At 38.3% G+C, this 16,495-nt stretch overlaps 5 protein-coding genes across 8 annotated transcripts; 2 read left to right on the forward strand and 3 right to left on the reverse strand.

Moving 5' to 3' along the window:
* Positions 1-1,198: 1,198 nt before the first annotated feature.
* Positions 1,199-6,425, reverse strand: LOC124341659 (glycogen synthase kinase-3 beta-like). Its single transcript, XM_046794594.1, has 7 exons — positions 5,819-6,425; positions 5,533-5,723; positions 5,375-5,458; positions 4,941-5,289; positions 4,673-4,866; positions 3,027-3,213; positions 1,199-2,914 (listed from the first exon to the last, which is right to left on the reverse strand). Exons 1-7 carry the CDS (start codon positions 5,877-5,879, stop codon positions 2,661-2,663), a joined length of 1,320 nt encoding a protein of 439 aa, XP_046650550.1. The 5' UTR covers positions 5,880-6,425; the 3' UTR covers positions 1,199-2,660.
* Positions 6,426-6,745: 320 nt separating this feature from the next.
* LOC124341785 (alpha-(1,3)-fucosyltransferase C-like) lies at positions 6,746-9,164 on the forward strand. 4 transcript variants are annotated; one of them, XM_046794746.1, is made up of 9 exons: positions 6,746-7,034; positions 7,188-7,391; positions 7,466-7,600; positions 7,679-7,851; positions 7,928-8,065; positions 8,133-8,404; positions 8,478-8,549; positions 8,612-8,725; positions 8,785-9,164. In XM_046794746.1, the coding sequence occupies exons 2-9, from the start codon at positions 7,383-7,385 to the stop codon at positions 9,033-9,035; spliced, it is 1,164 nt and encodes a 387-aa protein (XP_046650702.1). In that variant the 5' UTR covers positions 6,746-7,034; positions 7,188-7,382; the 3' UTR covers positions 9,036-9,164. The 4 variants fall into 4 exon arrangements, with proteins under 4 accessions (XP_046650702.1, XP_046650695.1, XP_046650687.1 ...); XM_046794739.1 differs by having other exon boundaries at positions 6,746-6,892; positions 6,951-7,391; XM_046794731.1 differs by having other exon boundaries at positions 6,746-6,892; positions 6,963-7,391.
* On the reverse strand, positions 9,147-11,094 carry LOC124341768 (28S ribosomal protein S9, mitochondrial-like). Its single transcript, XM_046794708.1, has 10 exons — positions 10,949-11,094; positions 10,729-10,885; positions 10,571-10,674; positions 10,316-10,489; positions 10,164-10,249; positions 9,981-10,056; positions 9,792-9,917; positions 9,574-9,729; positions 9,346-9,508; positions 9,147-9,285 (listed from the first exon to the last, which is right to left on the reverse strand). Exons 1-10 carry the CDS (start codon positions 10,997-10,999, stop codon positions 9,194-9,196), a joined length of 1,185 nt encoding a protein of 394 aa, XP_046650664.1. The 5' UTR covers positions 11,000-11,094; the 3' UTR covers positions 9,147-9,193.
* Positions 11,095-11,242: 148 nt separating this feature from the next.
* LOC124341736 (3-ketoacyl-CoA thiolase, mitochondrial-like) lies at positions 11,243-13,359 on the forward strand. The gene is made up of 10 exons (XM_046794671.1): positions 11,243-11,391; positions 11,443-11,711; positions 11,778-11,827; positions 11,893-11,969; positions 12,084-12,174; positions 12,239-12,359; positions 12,425-12,525; positions 12,592-12,726; positions 12,783-13,054; positions 13,114-13,359. Exons 2-10 carry the CDS (start codon positions 11,444-11,446, stop codon positions 13,196-13,198), a joined length of 1,200 nt encoding a protein of 399 aa, XP_046650627.1. The 5' UTR covers positions 11,243-11,391; position 11,443; the 3' UTR covers positions 13,199-13,359.
* On the reverse strand, positions 13,301-16,440 carry LOC124341068 (cleavage and polyadenylation specificity factor 73-like). The gene is made up of 15 exons (XM_046793983.1): positions 16,282-16,440; positions 16,144-16,207; positions 15,964-16,061; positions 15,764-15,887; positions 15,429-15,701; positions 15,212-15,362; positions 15,055-15,143; positions 14,902-14,988; positions 14,701-14,830; positions 14,305-14,633; positions 14,132-14,240; positions 13,869-14,065; positions 13,682-13,807; positions 13,502-13,624; positions 13,301-13,448 (listed from the first exon to the last, which is right to left on the reverse strand). The coding sequence occupies exons 1-15, from the start codon at positions 16,347-16,349 to the stop codon at positions 13,347-13,349; spliced, it is 2,070 nt and encodes a 689-aa protein (XP_046649939.1). The 5' UTR covers positions 16,350-16,440; the 3' UTR covers positions 13,301-13,346.
* Between the last annotated feature and the right edge of the window lie 55 nt (positions 16,441-16,495).

Raw genomic sequence — 16,495 nt, forward strand, 5'->3', positions numbered from 1 at the left:
AATGACGGAATAATAAATGTCAGGCTAATTCGAAGTGGCAACTGGAAAGCTTTCAGGTGAACTTGTTTTTACTTGCAGATTTGGTTTCGTCCCACGGTCCGGGACCGTGACTTGCCTCACGTTCACCATCTAAATTTAGGTAAGTCATTCCGGTAATGAGGTAGTGGATTTAGTTTTCAAGTGTCCGAACGACAAAAATAGAGCCAGTCTTGCAAGCGCATTCTGCGCGTGAGCGTCGACTTGATTCACGTCACGATCGACGCATTGCGGTGCGTAATGCGTCTCAGTGATTCTCGTCCCTGAATACTTGTGACCATTCGTCTCGACTGCGTTGAAGCGCTGCTATGAATTTTGAAGACGTTATCAGATTGAACAATGTTTTCATCTTAATCAAGGTCCGATCAAATGTCCGTAATACGTGCCAAATATTAGCTCGCCATTTGAAGGGTGACGCACGCCGTGCAATTTCCATTTGGTTTGTTGTTTGTTCCTAGATTAACTCCAACGATTGAGAAAAGAAAAAAATTACGAAATCCAAAGAAATATCCATTGCCAAAAGTTACCTCATTATTCATTACGCTGTCCTTGGCTAAAAGTCACCATCTGCATACATAATTATGAAACACTTGATTGATGGAGCCCATGACCTCAAATAGTAGCCTCACATTTTGTTTTCGGGCAGTACACGCGAGTGTATTTATAAGCTTTTGTATTCATCATACAGCCATGCGACATAAACACCAATGCAATTAATTAACTGTTGTTGTAGACACGTCTCTCGCATTCCTTTAATCGCCACTTTTCTATAGCGCGGAAAGAACGGGTTGGGATATTCGGGAAAAGGGGCAGAATGGGGAGAGGGAGGTTTTGCAAAAATTTCTCCATTTCGAGAACATGGAAACGTCAACAAGGGCGAGGACATGAGAGAAAAAGAGTCAACGGGATTTTCCTTATACGGTAGAAAGAGGATATAGGGTAATAGGGTAATAAGAGGGTGTGCAATCATCATCATATTATAACTTTGTCGTCGTCGATCAATTCAACACAAGAAAAGGTAGAATGAAGAAAAGCCTGACCCTAAACTCTTTTTTTTTTTTTTCCTTTTAAATTTAAATTTTTTAACATTTTTTCCTCCCACCTCTTTTGTCTTTTTTTTCCCAGCAGCACACGCACAAGTAGGTAGTGGCTATACAACTGATACTGAAACAATTGTTTTATTTTTTGTTTTTCTTTTGTATGTAATAATATTGACCTACTCAGAACTGAAATTGCATTTTAAAATCATAAAAAAAAAAAATTAACTCGGCATGACGCTGTGGGGGAGGGATGTGAATGAATAAGAAACGAAACCTATCAGAGAGAGAAAGAGAAAGAAAGGGAAAAGAGAGATAGCCAGAATGAAAGAGAATAAACGAGAATCAGGGATAGGGACATACACGTGAGACATATAGCACAGCTTCACTCAGTTACGCCAGACGAGGAGAGAGAGGGAGGGCAGCAGCGGGATAGAGAGAGAGAGAAAAAAAAGGTGTCTATAAAGTTCCGAGTTTTGAACGTTTCGAAAGAAGAAATATACGTTTTTTTTTAAGAGCCATGATAGGAGGGATGTAAAGGAGCAGCATCGTAGTGCACACACGGTATGAGCACGCTGTCGACGAAATGAATAAAGAGGAAAAATCGGGGCTAGTGTGAACGAAAAGGGATATTTTGTCAAATTAATTGGCAACAGCAGCTTGTTGTGTGTGTGTTGTGAGAGGGTTGTTATGAAACCGCCCTCCTCCTAAAATGGGGGTGATGAGAGATTTTCTTGAGGAAGGACGAGGTGAAGCGGAGAAATTGTCCGCGCATCAGTCCACCTGGTGGCTTTCGAGCAGGTGATTTTGTTTTCTTCCTGTACAGTACAACAAACGGAGGGAAAGAGGATGGAGTGTCGTTGGGAAGGGAGAGAGAGGGGGGGGGGGTAAGGACGACACGATCTACAACACGTGAAATTTTCTTTTTTGTCTTTTTTTTGTTTTTTTTTGCTTCCATTTTTGCTTGCAGAGGGACTCGCAATAAACTACACATCCTCTGCTAATCCGTCGATTTGGTATAAGGGGAGTCGAGAAGGAAAAAAAAAAAACAAACAAATGATGTGGGAAATAAACCATGGGAGGGACGTCCGCGATCCAGAACCTAAACCAAGGTAACCGGACCGTGTTATCTGGGACGTAGCTCCGGCGATGAATCCGAAAAGGAATATATTTCCCGCGCTCACAAGAGACTATGTCCTGAAAATCTAAGTTTTGCTTCTTGTTACAAATTACAATTCTTTAGCTGTTGCTGTTGGGAGGTTTCAAAAAAGAGTCTAGTCCTTCATTCCTTAATGGGGGAGAGTTTTTCTTTTTCTTCCCGTCACCCACCCTTTTTTCCTCTTGTTTCGTTTTTTTCGTTTAACGCTTAATGAATGTTTCCATGGCAGCGGTTGCAATCGATAATTAAGACTTCTAGCTTTTAAAAACTTCCATTTAATTCAAAAAAAGAAAAAAAAAGTTATCCCCTTTCTTCCTTGGTTCAGCTCCTGTTTCTGCCATGCATATAGGAGGAGACGATTGGGTGGTGGTTAAATTCTTTTCTTTTAGTTTTTTTCTTCTTCTTCTTTTTTCGTGGATTCGATTCTTCTATGCAGTTCCGACGGCTCCAAGAGTCTCACCGGTCGAAGAGCAGACATCAGGAGGTGAATGAATGTGACCCCCTGCGGCCCCCGAAGCTCCTGCTGCAGAAGATCCTTCCGCTCCACCAGCCGAATTAGGAGACCCAGTGGCTGAAGAATCTTGAGAGGGAGATGTGGCGTTCATGACGCCCATCAGGCCGCTAGCGCCTCGCATGTGGGGCGGAATTAGCACTGCGTTCAGGGCCGGTTGAATCTTCAGTTCTGTAATGCATCACCATGTAGGCGAATACGAAAAAGGAGAAACAAGACAACAATAATTAGAAATCGCACAAAATGTTTTCAAAGACCCGTTAGGTTTTCTTAATGCTGTTACCATGTTCAGTAAAGTTGAAGAGGACGGGCAATTCTCGCCCGTTGGGTAACCTCGTATGAGGATCCCTAAGTTCTTCGAAAAAGGTGTGAGCGCACGCCTCTAAAGGCGAGATGCGCGCCGAGGGGGTGTATTCCAAGAGACGCGAGACTAAATCGATCGCTTCCAATGGCGTCCGAGCACGGAAGACCTGACGAAAACATAAATTCAAATTTATGAACCGATTGGTGAGATCACTAAAAATCAGCGTCACGTCTATTAACGCCGGACATTTTAAAATTTTTAGAAATTTTTGCAGTACATTTTCATGATTAGATTTTTTTTTTGTGTTTAGCGTTGTTTGAAAACCCTTAATTTTTGGAGAAAATAAATTGAAAATGAAATAAAAATTTGGATCTCTCCAATGGATCGTGGAACAAAAAAAAAAAAACGGATGGAACATGGTGCACACGTATGGTGAACACGCTAGTCTTCATGCACCAGGCATTCGCTCATTTGACTGTGTGTGTGTGTGTCGGCAGAGAGGGAGGGCTAGCAGCCAACGCACACAACACAAGCGATCGATAGTTATTTTTTTGTGTGTGTTTCCTATCCTACTCGTGTCAGCAGGGGAGGCTCGGAGGGGGTTTAACAGGAGGGACGTTAAGGCGAAAGAGACAGGATTCTACTTACGCGAAACTTAACCACAGGTTTAGCTTCAGCCCGACTCACAGTAATTTTCTCGAGCATCGACTGTCGATATAAAAGGGGAGAAAAAATATATTTAAAAAAAAAAAAAAAAAAAAAAAAAAAGAGATTGTCGTCAGCAACATTTTGATTTAACGACGATTTGGTATTTAAAGGTCAGACCCCATACAGAAAAAGAGGGTCTTCATTGCCACGTGCAGGGAAAATGAAATCGTACAAAAAAAAAGGAGGAAGCTCCGTGAACAGGTGAACCCAGGGAATTACCATCAGTCTTGAGTAACAAAAAAAAAATCCACATCGTGGAAACCTGTCAAATCCCCCTGGAAGAGAATAAAAAAACACAACACAAAAACTCCGAAAGTATAGAAAAGAAGAAAAGGATGAAGAAAATGGCCGATAATTGCTCGATGTCAATATGAACAAAATCAATGGTGTGTGGTATGTGCATAGTTTCACTAGCCTGCGCATAAGCCAAACAACAAACCCTTTAATGTAATGTTGCGACTATCATTGCAAAGAAAACGCTGCCCTACTACTTGCTAGTAGTACGTACATAAAACCGAGGGATCGATGCCATCATCATCGATCTGTCAAAACAAAAGAAAAAAAATGGTTGGCTAGATTCTTTTTGCCCATCCAGTTTCTACTGGCAAACTGGCAGACGCTCATTAGGAAGGAAACAAATACGAGTCAAAATATTCGAGGAGGACAAGGACCTTTCCTAACTTCCACCAACTTCCTCAAAAGCAACACGATATGTAAGTATAGCATAACTGGAAGAGAGCTTTTCTTCAAAGGTATTTCAACGCCACCCATTCCAGTTAAGATTGCGAAATGTGAACAACTTTCGAGAAACGGTGCGAAAGGAAAAACACACTTAAAGAAAAATCGCAAGCAAAAGAGATAGAGAAAAAGAAATATCAAGATTTGTAGATTAATTAAGGTAGTTGAAAAAAATTTACCTTCTGCCATGGGTGTGCTTTGATCTGAGGAAACTTGAACTCGGTGTAGTTTGGATTCATTTCACGGATCTGTTCTCGGGTGGGTGTGCCCAAGACTTTGATAATCTCCACCAACTGGTCGACCCCAGAGTCGCCCGGGAAGATTGGCTGGCCCAAAAGCAACTCAGCCAAAACGCACCCAGCGCTCCAAACATCTGATCAATACAACAATGCCGACATGTTAAAAGCAGTTCATTGAGTAAAGATCGAAAGTTATTTTATTTGTTACCTATATTCGTGGTGTAGTCGGTGGCTCCGAAAATGAGTTCGGGTGCCCGATAATAACGTGAGCAAATGTAAGAGACATTGGGCTCACCCTGGACCAAATGCTTAGCACTTCCGAAATCGCAGAGCTTCAGTACACCAGACTCGGGATCGAGCAACAGATTCTGTGGCTTGATGTCCCGGTGACAGATTCCCAACGAATGAATGTAAGCCAGACTCCGAAAGAGTTGATACATGTATAGTTTGATAAAACTTATAGGAATAGTCTGTTTGGATTTGCTATAGTGACGTGCTACTTTGTAAACGGTCTCGGGTATAAACTCCAAAACCAAATTGAGAAACACCTCATCTTTCTGAAGTATCAAAACAAGAGAAAGTAGATCATATTGTTAGACACTTGAAACAAGAACAATAGCTTTAATCATCACAAAAACTTGCCTTTTCTCCGCTGGAATAGAAAAAGTATTTCAACTTGACGATGTTGCAGTGTTCCAGGCGCCGCATAATCTGCAGCTCGCGATTCTTGAAAGAACAAAGAAGACAAAGTCATCAGTTATGAACACAGGTACAAGTCATAGTCATAATCTGTAATTTACTTTGAACCGCTTATCTTGAAGAACTTTTTTGATGGCCACAAGTTCACCGGTCTCACATAGTTTGGCTTGGTAGACAACACCAAAACTGCCATTTCCTATTACTTTAGCATCTGTGTAAGCCACTTCTTGAGCTCTATCAGGTCCCTGTCCAGGGGTTGCCACCACTGTGGTGACCTTGCTCCCATCTTTACCTAAAAGATTGCATTGGAGAAGAGAGTGAAAAGTGAAAATGATGACAGGTGAGTACAAATTATGGAAGACAATGGACGAGTGAAACTGCTCATACCAAATGAAGGATTTAAAGATGTCTTGTCAGCAAATGAGGTGGTGCGCGGCCGTCCGCTCATTTTTAAAATTGTAATGATAATTTGACTCACGCCAAGAACATAGCTGTAAACTACAGTCTGCACACAGTGCACACAGAAGACACACCTGACACAGTCGAAGACACTTGACACTCGACACAACCTCAAGATTCAGAAATCTCTTTTAAGAATTTTGTATATTGTTTCAATATATAAGAGATGAGTGTAGACTCTTGTTGATGGGAGGGTAGAAAAAGGACGGGTGTAAGTGGAAAAACGTTCTTGTGACTAGTTTTTCACACTGTAATCCCGTCAGTGATTCTGATGGCTAACGCCATTTGGGCCTGTATGTTCTTTCGATAGGGAGGTGAACGAGAAAAAAGAATCAAAATTTTCAACAACTGCCTAACCAATAGAAGGAGATTAGAAGTCACTCTACGCAGTCCGCTGTATGAAGTTCACAACAGTTTTTTTGCGGGCAGCGGGAAAAAATGGTTGGCAATCGCTAGTAAAACTAGCTCGGGCTGAGGACATCGGAGAACGACGCCATTTAAGATTTTCCAACTTTTGCAATATGGCGGAACTTACGACTTTTGCTACCAGGTGGCGGGCCGTTCGACTTAAATGGCAACGTTGCCTCTCTGTTGTTGTTTCTCACGTAATCCATGTTGCATCTAACATCCGATAGATGTGGTTGCAAGCACGCGCCCTTTTTAAATCTTTCATCAATTAAATTTTGATTAATTTGATTGTAAAATTAATGTGCTTGTAAAAATTTAAAAATTTAATTATTACTTAAACTTATTTATAAAGATAACCATGGATACGTGAATCGTTTGCCAATTCATTTAGTAAAAACTGAAAACAAGTATGAATTCATGAATTTCAAGATGCTTATCACGAATTCTTCGTGCAAATGCGCAGTATATTGCACTTTCTTAACTCAGTGTGGGAATCCATTTGGCATTGAGAAGGAAACGTAACGAAAAAAAAATTCGAGGATTGTTACTAACAGGATCAGGATATACCATGCAGGCATGCACTACAGAAAATTGGTAACTTTTATCATTTTTCTGTGACTCTCTTGTACCTGACAGAACCGGAAATAATTAGATGAAATGATAGATTTCACATTTGTTGTCTACCGTGACCTTTGAGCTTTGGACCACCGTTTGGATTTTACGTATATTTAGTCACGTAATGGAAAATACTACAACCAATATTATGACTAAGATTATTCCGTTTTTATAAATCATGAATATTACTTATTGTTTTATTCCTTTATGGCATAATGCAACGTTTTAAACTTTTTTCTTTTTGGACCAATCGGCATCGATTTTGTTACACCAGGTTACACCCATTTTAAGGGGGCATTTTTTTAAAAAGGTCTTTTTTGTCTGCTAAGCACTTATTGGTGTCAAATTCGCAGTTGTCTCTTAGAACACAAGGCGATTTTTTAAGAGTTTTAAAAAAAGGAAATGAATTAACTAGATATAATGAGTGTGGAGTGAGAAAGCATCAATAAACATCAATGAATCTTAAAATATGTCGAATGTAAGAGATCTATTTTATAAATAAAGTCTTACTTCCTAGTGGCTACAAACCTACATAATTGTTTTTCTTTCTAGAATCTATTTAACACAGTGAGCCAAAAAAGGATAGCTTTATTCGCAACTTTGTTGTGTATATTGATCTTGACATTTTTCGTTTTTAACACACCCATATTCCATTCCCATGATTTAAGCGAATATGAAACAATTAAGGTAAGCCATCACAGATTACAAACATGGTTCTCCTATTATAATGCCAATAAAAAAAAACTGACTAACAAATTTTGCCAGAAAAATTGTTCAGGAAAACAACTTGTGCTTTTCTGGACTAAGTTTTTTGAAACAGATGATTTCTATGTTGGATTAGGAAATAAGCCCTTTAAACAGTGCACAGTGTTTGCCTGTTGTTCAACAAATAACCGAAATTTCCTTGATGTAAGTGATGCCATAATTTTCCATATAAGGTAAGGAATAATGAATTTGGTTGATTCCAAATCATTCAACTATTAAATATAAAACAAAACATAAATCAATATTAAGAGACTTGGACTTGAATGATATGCCTACTCGTCGTTCCGTTCGCCAACGATGGATTTTTTATCTTCAGGAATCTCCCTTACACACTCCAAATATTTTGTATGATCTCAGTAATGTTTTCAATTGGACAATGACTTTTAGGTGAAGATAAAATATTTGAAACCTACTTATGAATAATTATTAATTATTTAAAATGTCATTTTTACAGAATGGATTCTGATATCTACACACCCTATCCTGTTGTAGAAACAACTACAGGGTCTGCTCTTGAATTACAAATATGGAACACAACATTTAATCGCAATAAACTAAAGCACAATGTACGTCGGAAGAAAAAGTTGGCAGCCTGGTTTGTTTCAAACTGCTTTACGACAAGCGGGCGTGAAAAATATGTTTTAGAACTTCAAAAATACATCGAAGTAGACGTATACGGAACTTGTGGAAATTTAACATGTTCACATTCAGATCACATTGAATGCTGTAAATATAGCTTCGATTCTAACACATTTACTCATCATAATTTTCGTCTTATTTTTTATTGATTAAATTTCAGATAAGATGTTGGAACGAGATTACAAATTCTACCTTGCTTTCGAAAACTCAATATGTAAAGACTATGTAACAGGTACTACTAAAAATGTGAAATGTTTTAAATTTGCTATGTTACGATTTACTGTTGTGTTTCAGAAAAATTTTACAACGCCCTCCTATTCAATGTCGTACCAGTTGTTTATGGTGGCGCAAATTATCATGCCTTGGCGCCCAAGAACTCTTACATTGATGTTCGTGATTTCTCATCGGGTAAGTTTTTTCATTTCAGTTTAAAAATTAATACCGATACTTACGCATTTTCTCAACAGTTCACCATCTTGTTAAATACCTCAAATTTCTGGCCCGTAACGATAGTGCATACTTGCGCTATTTTGATTGGCGTAAAACGCCTCCTGGTCTTTCCTTGTTACCGCGCACTAATCAAGGCTGGTGCACACTGTGTAGCATGCTGAATAATGATTCATTACCTTCGCATTCCTATTCAAATATTCATTCCTGGTGGTTCGAAAAAGGCCAGTGTGAAAAAGATCGTACAAGTATACAGAAGCTAGCTATTTAAAGTAAGAAATTAATTATTCGATCAAAATCTGTATCAAATACCTGAATTCCCTATGTTAAAAAATTGTTACTTAGTTCTACTTCATGTTTATAACCGGTGAAAATGTAGAAATAAATGAATTAATTTGTATTTACTCATGTGTAAGATTTAAATGCTGACTATCGTTTTTTCCAAGTGAATTTTTCACGGGCACCAGGTTGTCCAGGCTTTTTCCTTTCACGTTCGCGTGGATCATATGAAAGTAATCCAGCTGCTCATAGAAGTATGAAATTAAGTAAATTTTGCAAACAGGCAATAGTTTTCGTCTTACCTAAACGCATGCGTTCTATAGTTTCTGCGTCCACGAAACACCTCAGACACATGGCTATTGCAAGTCGGATGGAGCCCACTCTTCCCGACATTCCAACGCCTTCGCAAGTGGCCACGACATCCACTTTCCCTAACATATTGCAGAATTCTAGCGGGAAAATTATCTTAAAATAAAAATGTCATTTAATTATTTTGGTGAGAACCATATGAGGGAAATAAGAATTATCACCTGCTCTTTATCTTGCTTTCGTTTAAAGTAAAGAATGTCTTCTCCGTTAATACTTATAAGTCCGGTACCCTCGCCAATTACCTTCACAAAAGCGTTAGATCTCTTCCGCCGAGCACTGAACGTAGTAAACGGACGATTTGATTCATCACGCGTCAACTGCAACAGGAAATCATTATTTATTTTACAAAATAATACAGCTTACTCACAGTTTATCTTACCTCAGGGATTTTTTGAATTTCAGTTTGCGCAGCTAGTTGATGTCGAAACTGCATAATGAAGTTTTTTTCCCTAACGGCATACCGGTGTTGAGCGAAGCGTTCCATCGTTTTAATCAAGTTAGAATACTATACCAAGAATAAAAAGAATAAACTTTCTGGCGTAAGTATTTCTCATGAAATATGCCTTACCTGTGAATCAGTTAAACTCTCAAGAAGAACACTCTCAAGACTTTCCTTTGATACCCAGTCAGTTCCAAACAGAAACCTATTTATTAAGAAGGAAATTGAATTGAAAGAATTAACTTTAATCAGCATTTTGTATGATACCAAATATTAGTAAGGTCAAAAAGTTTGTAAGATAATTTCACTTACAATTCACTAGCCTGCTGATCTTGAATTCCTCTATATATCATTTTATCTTCATGGTTATCAAGCTGCTTAAATTTGACTGCTAAATCCTGGTGAATGGGAGAAAACAAATCATATCAGTTTCACACAGGATAATGATCTAAGGGGTATATTACATGCAGAAGGTTGTAATAATTTGGTTTTGATGTGTAGAATAAGCTGTGAAAAGGTCTGCCATTCATATCAAATTCTGCTGCTTTCCGTTTGGGGTAAATTTCATCAGGATGTTTCATCATTGGTCTTGCTCGTGGGTCATACAGCCCAGATGGAAACAAATACCTGATAGCCTCCTAAATGTAGATGACATGCAAGTTATTGCAAAGTTTTTTTTCATTAAAAATTTCAAAAGATATTTTGAGTAATGATATTACATTAACATCATGCTGAGTGAAGAATTCAGGGTCTTTTCCCATCATGTTTGCCAAATGTCGTTTCCCAATATTATACTGGTGTAATTGCTCCTTGATGAAATTATCTAACAAATTCAGAGATAAACAAAATTCTATTTAGCAATAATTTAAATGTTTACCATGAATTTTTGCACGCTCCATGTATGATTTCATTGCTTTGCTCATCCGCTTCGTATCGCTCTCCTCAAAATCCAATTTCTGAACATTTGAACTTGCATTGTTGGGACTAAGAGATGAATATTGAAAAGCGGGAGAAGAACAAAAATAAGATCTAACCTAAATTATATAACATTATTAATTTCGTAGAATTTGTAATAAAACGTAAATGGAAATATTTACCCCCCGAAAACACTTGGAGTTGAAATTCAAAACTTCCCTTAGAGCAGCCATGTGTATCTTGTCTGATTGTTTCTAAAAAAATTATCGACTGTTTTGCACAAGCTCCGCCTTCATTTAGGAGAGACGGTTGTCAGACCACAACCATTTATTTAAAAAAAAACGTAATTTTTGAAGATTAGTTTGGATTTGTAATTGGAATTTTAAAATTTCAGTTTTGTGTTAATGAATTTTTCTGTTTCGTGAAATTTCAAAATTATGAATTACAACTTAGCTACAACTTTGTGCCAAATAGAAATAGGTCAACGCCAGTCTGCTACGATATCTCGTACTCGTTTACCTTATTTACCATATACGTCTTACACTCAGTAGTATATAAGACGTAAAAGACGTTATCAAAGTAGAATCGAATACTCTGCTTTCATAGTCGGTCAACCCTTTATAAGGTATCTACGTTCAATCTGCTATCTTCCGTTCTCAGCCTAATTTTTGTTCAGAATGGCTTCATTAACACGCGGAATCTTCATCGTCGGTGCCAAGAGAACTCCGTTCGGTACTTTTGGAGGAAAATTGGCCGGCAAGACTTGCGTTGATTTGCAAGAAATTGCTGCCAAGGCTGCACTCTCTGCCGCCAAAGTCAATCCAGAGCTTGTAGATTCCGTTATTATTGGAAATGTCTTGAGTTGCTCTTCAGTGGATGCACCCTACATTTCTAGACATGTTTCACTTCGATGTGGCATTCCTATTCCTACCCCAGCATTGACAGGTAAAATCTACATATTTTAAAAATAGCATTTACACATTTTTAACAAAAAAAAAAAATTATTTCTAGTCAACCGTCTGTGTGGCTCTGGATTCCAGTCAGTTATTAATGGCGCACATGTAACACAAATAATTCCACACCATAAAAATGACAGGAATTAATTCAATTGCTTTTGGAATTATAGGATATTTTGATGGGAGATTCTCAAATTGTTTTGGCTGGTGGTTCAGATTCCATGAGCCAAGCTCCCTATGCTGTTAGGTTAGAAAGTTTGACTTCTTAATCTAAAAAGAATATAAATAAAATTTATTTAATTCATTTAAAAAGAATATTTTGTGAATTTTCTTTTTGACTTTATTTTCTTTTTTTTTTTAGAGGTATTCGCTTTGGAACCAAACTTGGAGTTGACATTAAGTTGGAAGACATGATGTGGGCTGCCCTAACTGATTTCCATTGCAAGACCCCTGTAATTATATTTCCTTTTGTTTGTTTGTTTCTTATCGGTTTTTCATTGTTGCAATTATTTCTAGATGGGAATTACTGCTGAGAATTTAGCTGAGAAATATAACATCACACGAGAAGAGGTTGACAAGTTTGCTCTCAGATCTCAGTTGAATTGGAAAGCTGCTCATGAAAATGGAAATTTCAAAGGTAATTAAAATTTGCATATCTCAGAATGTATACATAAATGATTTTATCTTTTTTTTATTTTACAGCTGAATTGGCTCCTGTTTCTTTGGAAATTAAAAAGAAACCTGTTTCTTTTGACACTGATGAACATCCGCGCGTGCAAACTACCATGGAAATGTTGGCCAAGGTACTACAACTCCATAAAAGATATGATTCCAATGTTTCCTTATCTAATTTCTGATACTTAAACTAGCTGCCTCCCGTCTTCAAGAAAAATGGAACTGTTACTGCTGGTACAGCATCAGGCATTTGTGATGGTGCTGGAGCCATCATATTGGCCAGCGAAGAAGCATGCAAACTTCATAATCTGACGCCATTGGCTCGTTTGGTAAAACAAAATCTTTACACTGTTAATGAATACATCATAAATTTTTTTATTTGTAGGTTGGTTACGGTATTGCTGGTGTTGAACCCACTATCATGGGAATCGGACCAGCACCTGCCATTCGTAAAGTATTGGCTAAAGCTAATTTGCAGCTGAAGGATATTGGTGCAGTTGAAATCAACGAAGCCTTCGCGGCTCAGACTATTGCTTGCCAACGTGAACTAGATTTGGATCCTGAAGTCCTTAACGTCAATGGTGGTGCCATCGCCCTTGGTCATCCTCTTGGAGCTTCCGGCTCGCGCATTACCGCGCATTTGGTTCACGAATTGGGGTAATTAATTCTCTTTGATGCGTTGAACCATACGCTAATTATTTTACTTTTATCATTAGACGTCGCAAACTGAAATATGCCATCGGATCAGCTTGTATTGGTGGTGGTCAAGGAATAGCTCTTCTTCTCGAGGGCATGAATTAATCGGTTGTAACTTCGTGCGGGGCAATATTAGTGCGAAGACTTTGATTTTTAAAAATCACAACCCAGTAACAATGCAAAAAATATATGGATGGATCATAAAAATACTTTAGCAGTTGTTTATTCTTCCATTATTAAATATCAATACAAGTTATTTTACTTTTTCTGCTTTTGGTGCCAAAGACTGATATAATTTAAGTACAGCCGTTTGAACCACTTGTTGAAATCCAACATCTTCAGGACATTCCACCTCCTTTAATAAAAAAATTTAGATTTTTATAAGAAAACGGTAATTCTAAACATTACCAATGCTGTGAGATCTATATTAGCTCTTTTTCCGTCAACGGTAACAATGAATTTATCTCCTTTGAACATTTTAGGAACCGCATCATCCCCAAACATATCTTGAAGCATTTCTATCAAGCATTCCTATATAAATTCACACGTTTAGACCGATATTATTCTCAAACAAATAAAATTTAGTACCTTGAAGCGGGCATGATCAACAGTCGTGGGTAGCACAATCGTCCTCGAACCTTGAAGAGATTCGCACTTTAAGATAGCTGAAAGCACTGCGTCAGCGAACATGTCGTTCACAGAATCAGCCGCCCACTAAACAAATCAAATGTTAAACATTAAAGAAGTGATCTTCAAAAATCATTAAGATGCGTACTTCTAATGTAACCAGAGTTTTATCAACAATGACATCAATGGTAGAGAAAAGGCGAAATGTTTTTAGTCCTTTGTCGCTCTCGATAACTTCGACGTCAGGCGAAACGTGGGACAGGACAGCTTGTAACGTTTGCAGATTCCCGCTGTAGTGGATGCCCATCCTTTGAGTTACGCTGCTTACAGTCATGTCTGTGTATTCTGCAATTCAAAAAAATTGGGTACTAAAGTTAAAGAAATTAAGACTTGAATCAAAATTGTTGTTACTCGAAATATCCGACGGCGCCACAATTTGGTATTTGAAGTTTCGTTTGACCAAGACACCAGAAATGATTTGGCCTTCGACTGGTTTTTCAAACGCCAGAGATCCCATCACCTAGACAACAAGGCGTTAGAATAAAATTCATTGGGTGAATGGCTTTTACGATTTTTTAAATTACTTTGGCCGTTTTTTCGCCCTTGAAATGGAGTTCTACTGCTGCAGTGTTACGTGGATTGTATATACGAATTTGAGTGTCTGGATCATGTTCATACTCTCGGATGAGCGCCGCTTTGAGTCGGTTCATCTCGTTGGCCTCGCCGTGAACCAAAACGACATGAGGTGGCTTCAGCAAACGAATAAATTCACTGGTCTGTTGGTAGTCAGTGTGAGCGGAGAATGAAATGTAGTCCACTGAAAGCTTCATTGGTAGCTTCTGGCCGGCCATGCTGGTAATATCTTCCGGTTCTGACAAAACATGTTTTGCCAATGTTCCTTCAACACAGTACCCTTTTACGACAACAAAAATAAACATGAACAACCAATAATAACATTTAAAACATTTCTTTCCACTGACCTGCGATGATGCAACCGTTTTTAGGATCTGTGCACCAAGCTTCGAAGAGTTCGCGAGATAGACCACTCTGCATCATACCGGGAGAGGCCATAATTACACAAGGGCCAACGTCTTCGAACTGATCGATACCCTGGGGAATGACAATACATTGCGTTGAATAAAGAATAATTTTATAACAGGTTATTTCAAATATTATTGTACCTTGAGACTAGAGATGTGCTTGAAGATGAAAGGATTATTGATGGCAATCTGCCGCCGAATTTTGTCGTTCATGGCATTGATATAAGTCTGCAAGAATAGAGAACCAATTAAAGTTTGATGCGATCGCTGCGAGATTTTGAATTTGATTAGTACCTGGTACACGGCCATACACTTTTGTGCAAGCGACGAGGCATAGTAGATGGGAATCTCGTGAAGTTCGGGATGCAGGCTCCAATATTCATCTAAAAGCCAATTAAAACTGATAGGAAGTTTTCTTATGCAAAAAATTACTTCCGAGGCGCTTAAATACCTAGAATAAGAAGCAATTCCTGTGCTCGACCCAGTGCAAAGACCGGGATCAGACATCTGCCACCTCTATTGACAATTTCGTGGATCAGACCTGTGAAACGGCTTTCTCGATCTTCGCGCTTCTCGTGGATGTGAGTTCCGTAAGTGGATTCCTTCGAGAATAAAACAGATTATCGCATGGTCATATTTCGCGTTGAAATACTTCAAGCCTAACTCACGGTGATTAGGATATCGGGTCGAACAGTAGGAATCTCAGCGGCCATCAAATGTCTGTCTTCCTGTCGGGAAAAGTCCCCAGTGTAAAGCACTTTCACGCCGGCAATTTCAATCATGAACATAGCGGCACCAAGAACATGGCCTGCGTTGTAAGCCCAGAAACGAACTCCACCAACATCCTTCTCTTCGTGAAAGTTGATAACTTCAATCTTTTCCATGGATGCCTCCAGATCTGCCTCTGTGTAGAGCATTTGATCGGTGGAAATGTTGCTGACCTGTTGGAAATATTACTTGTGAGCACTGCATTGACTAAAACTCAAATGCCTTTTTTTCTTACTTTAATATAATCAGAGAGCAGCCAACGGTAAATTGCTTTTGTGGCATGTGTCATGAAGCACCGTCCCTTAAATGTTGTTTTCTGTAAAAACCATGGAAGTGCCCCACAGTGATCCAAATGGAAACTATTGAAAAATACAATTGCATATTAATTATTTAACTATTAACAATAAAACTTTAGAAAACAAAACCAAAACTCACTGTGAAATGAGTAACAAGTCAATTTGATCTGCTTCAATCAAATCAACAAAAGGCAGTGCATCCATTCCCGATAAACCTGGATGAATTCCACAATCCAGCTAGAAAATCAAAAACATAATCAATAAAATGCCCACATTCAATTAAGATTAAACTCTGTACAACAAAAACACGTTTGTTTACCATGATTTTCTTGCCCTTGAATTCGAGCATGATACATGATCGACCAACTTCTTGTCCGGCTCCCCTGAAAAGTAATGTAATAAAAACACCCGTGAATTTTCCAAATACAAATTAAAAGTCAATTGACATTATATTTACAATGGCCTGATAACCAATAAATCACTTTCTTCGGCCGGGACCTGTACGTCATTTTTGCGCTTAGCCATTTTGTCTTTTGTTTTTCTTGGGTCTACAAGCTGTTGCCAAGTAAACTTTTATGTCCACTCAGCGAGTTGACACACATCCGCTTTCGCCTTTTTGACTCTAATAAAATCATAAAAGTATTATGTAGTATACATTTATTAATTATGCA

Source organism: Daphnia pulicaria, chromosome 1, assembly GCF_021234035.1.
Source record: "Daphnia pulicaria isolate SC F1-1A chromosome 1, SC_F0-13Bv2, whole genome shotgun sequence".
Taxonomy (NCBI): domain Eukaryota; kingdom Metazoa; phylum Arthropoda; class Branchiopoda; order Diplostraca; family Daphniidae; genus Daphnia; species Daphnia pulicaria.

Excerpts from the sequence above, each read along its gene's own strand:
- LOC124341659 (XM_046794594.1), bottom strand. The coding sequence starts at position 5,879 with ATGAGCGGACGGCCGCGCACCACCTCATTTGCTGACAAGACATCTTTA. Across the intron at positions 5,459-5,532 it reads TTCAAGATAAGCGGTTCAAA|AATCGCGAGCTGCAGATTAT; the intron begins GTAAATTACAGA and ends TGTTCTTTCAAG. Across the intron at positions 3,214-4,672 it reads AAGCACACCCATGGCAGAAG|GTCTTCCGTGCTCGGACGCC; the intron begins GTAAATTTTTTT and ends TGTTTTCGTCAG.
- LOC124341068 (XM_046793983.1), bottom strand. The coding sequence starts at position 16,349 with ATGGCTAAGCGCAAAAATGACGTACAGGTCCCGGCCGAAGAAAGTGAT. Across the intron at positions 15,888-15,963 it reads GACTTGTTACTCATTTCACA|TTTCCATTTGGATCACTGTG; the intron begins GTGAGTTTTGGT and ends ATTTTTCAATAG. Across the intron at positions 14,066-14,131 it reads GGCGCCGTCGGATATTTCGA|AATACACAGACATGACTGTA; the intron begins GTAACAACAATT and ends TTTGAATTGCAG.
- LOC124341736 (XM_046794671.1), top strand. The coding sequence starts at position 11,444 with ATGGCTTCATTAACACGCGGAATCTTCATCGTCGGTGCCAAGAGAACT. Across the intron at positions 11,828-11,892 it reads CAGTTATTAATGGCGCACAT|GATATTTTGATGGGAGATTC; the intron begins GTAACACAAATA and ends TTGGAATTATAG. Across the intron at positions 12,526-12,591 it reads CCATGGAAATGTTGGCCAAG|CTGCCTCCCGTCTTCAAGAA; the intron begins GTACTACAACTC and ends TACTTAAACTAG.
- LOC124341785 (XM_046794746.1), top strand. Across the intron at positions 7,601-7,678 it reads GCGAATATGAAACAATTAAG|AAAAATTGTTCAGGAAAACA; the intron begins GTAAGCCATCAC and ends AAATTTTGCCAG. Across the intron at positions 8,066-8,132 it reads AATTGGACAATGACTTTTAG|AATGGATTCTGATATCTACA; the intron begins GTGAAGATAAAA and ends TCATTTTTACAG.
- LOC124341768 (XM_046794708.1), bottom strand. The coding sequence starts at position 10,999 with ATGGCTGCTCTAAGGGAAGTTTTGAATTTCAACTCCAAGTGTTTTCGG. Across the intron at positions 10,886-10,948 it reads ACTCCAAGTGTTTTCGGGGG|GTTAGATCTTATTTTTGTTC; the intron begins GTAAATATTTCC and ends TATATAATTTAG. Across the intron at positions 10,057-10,163 it reads GATCAGCAGGCTAGTGAATT|GTTTCTGTTTGGAACTGACT; the intron begins GTAAGTGAAATT and ends CTTAATAAATAG.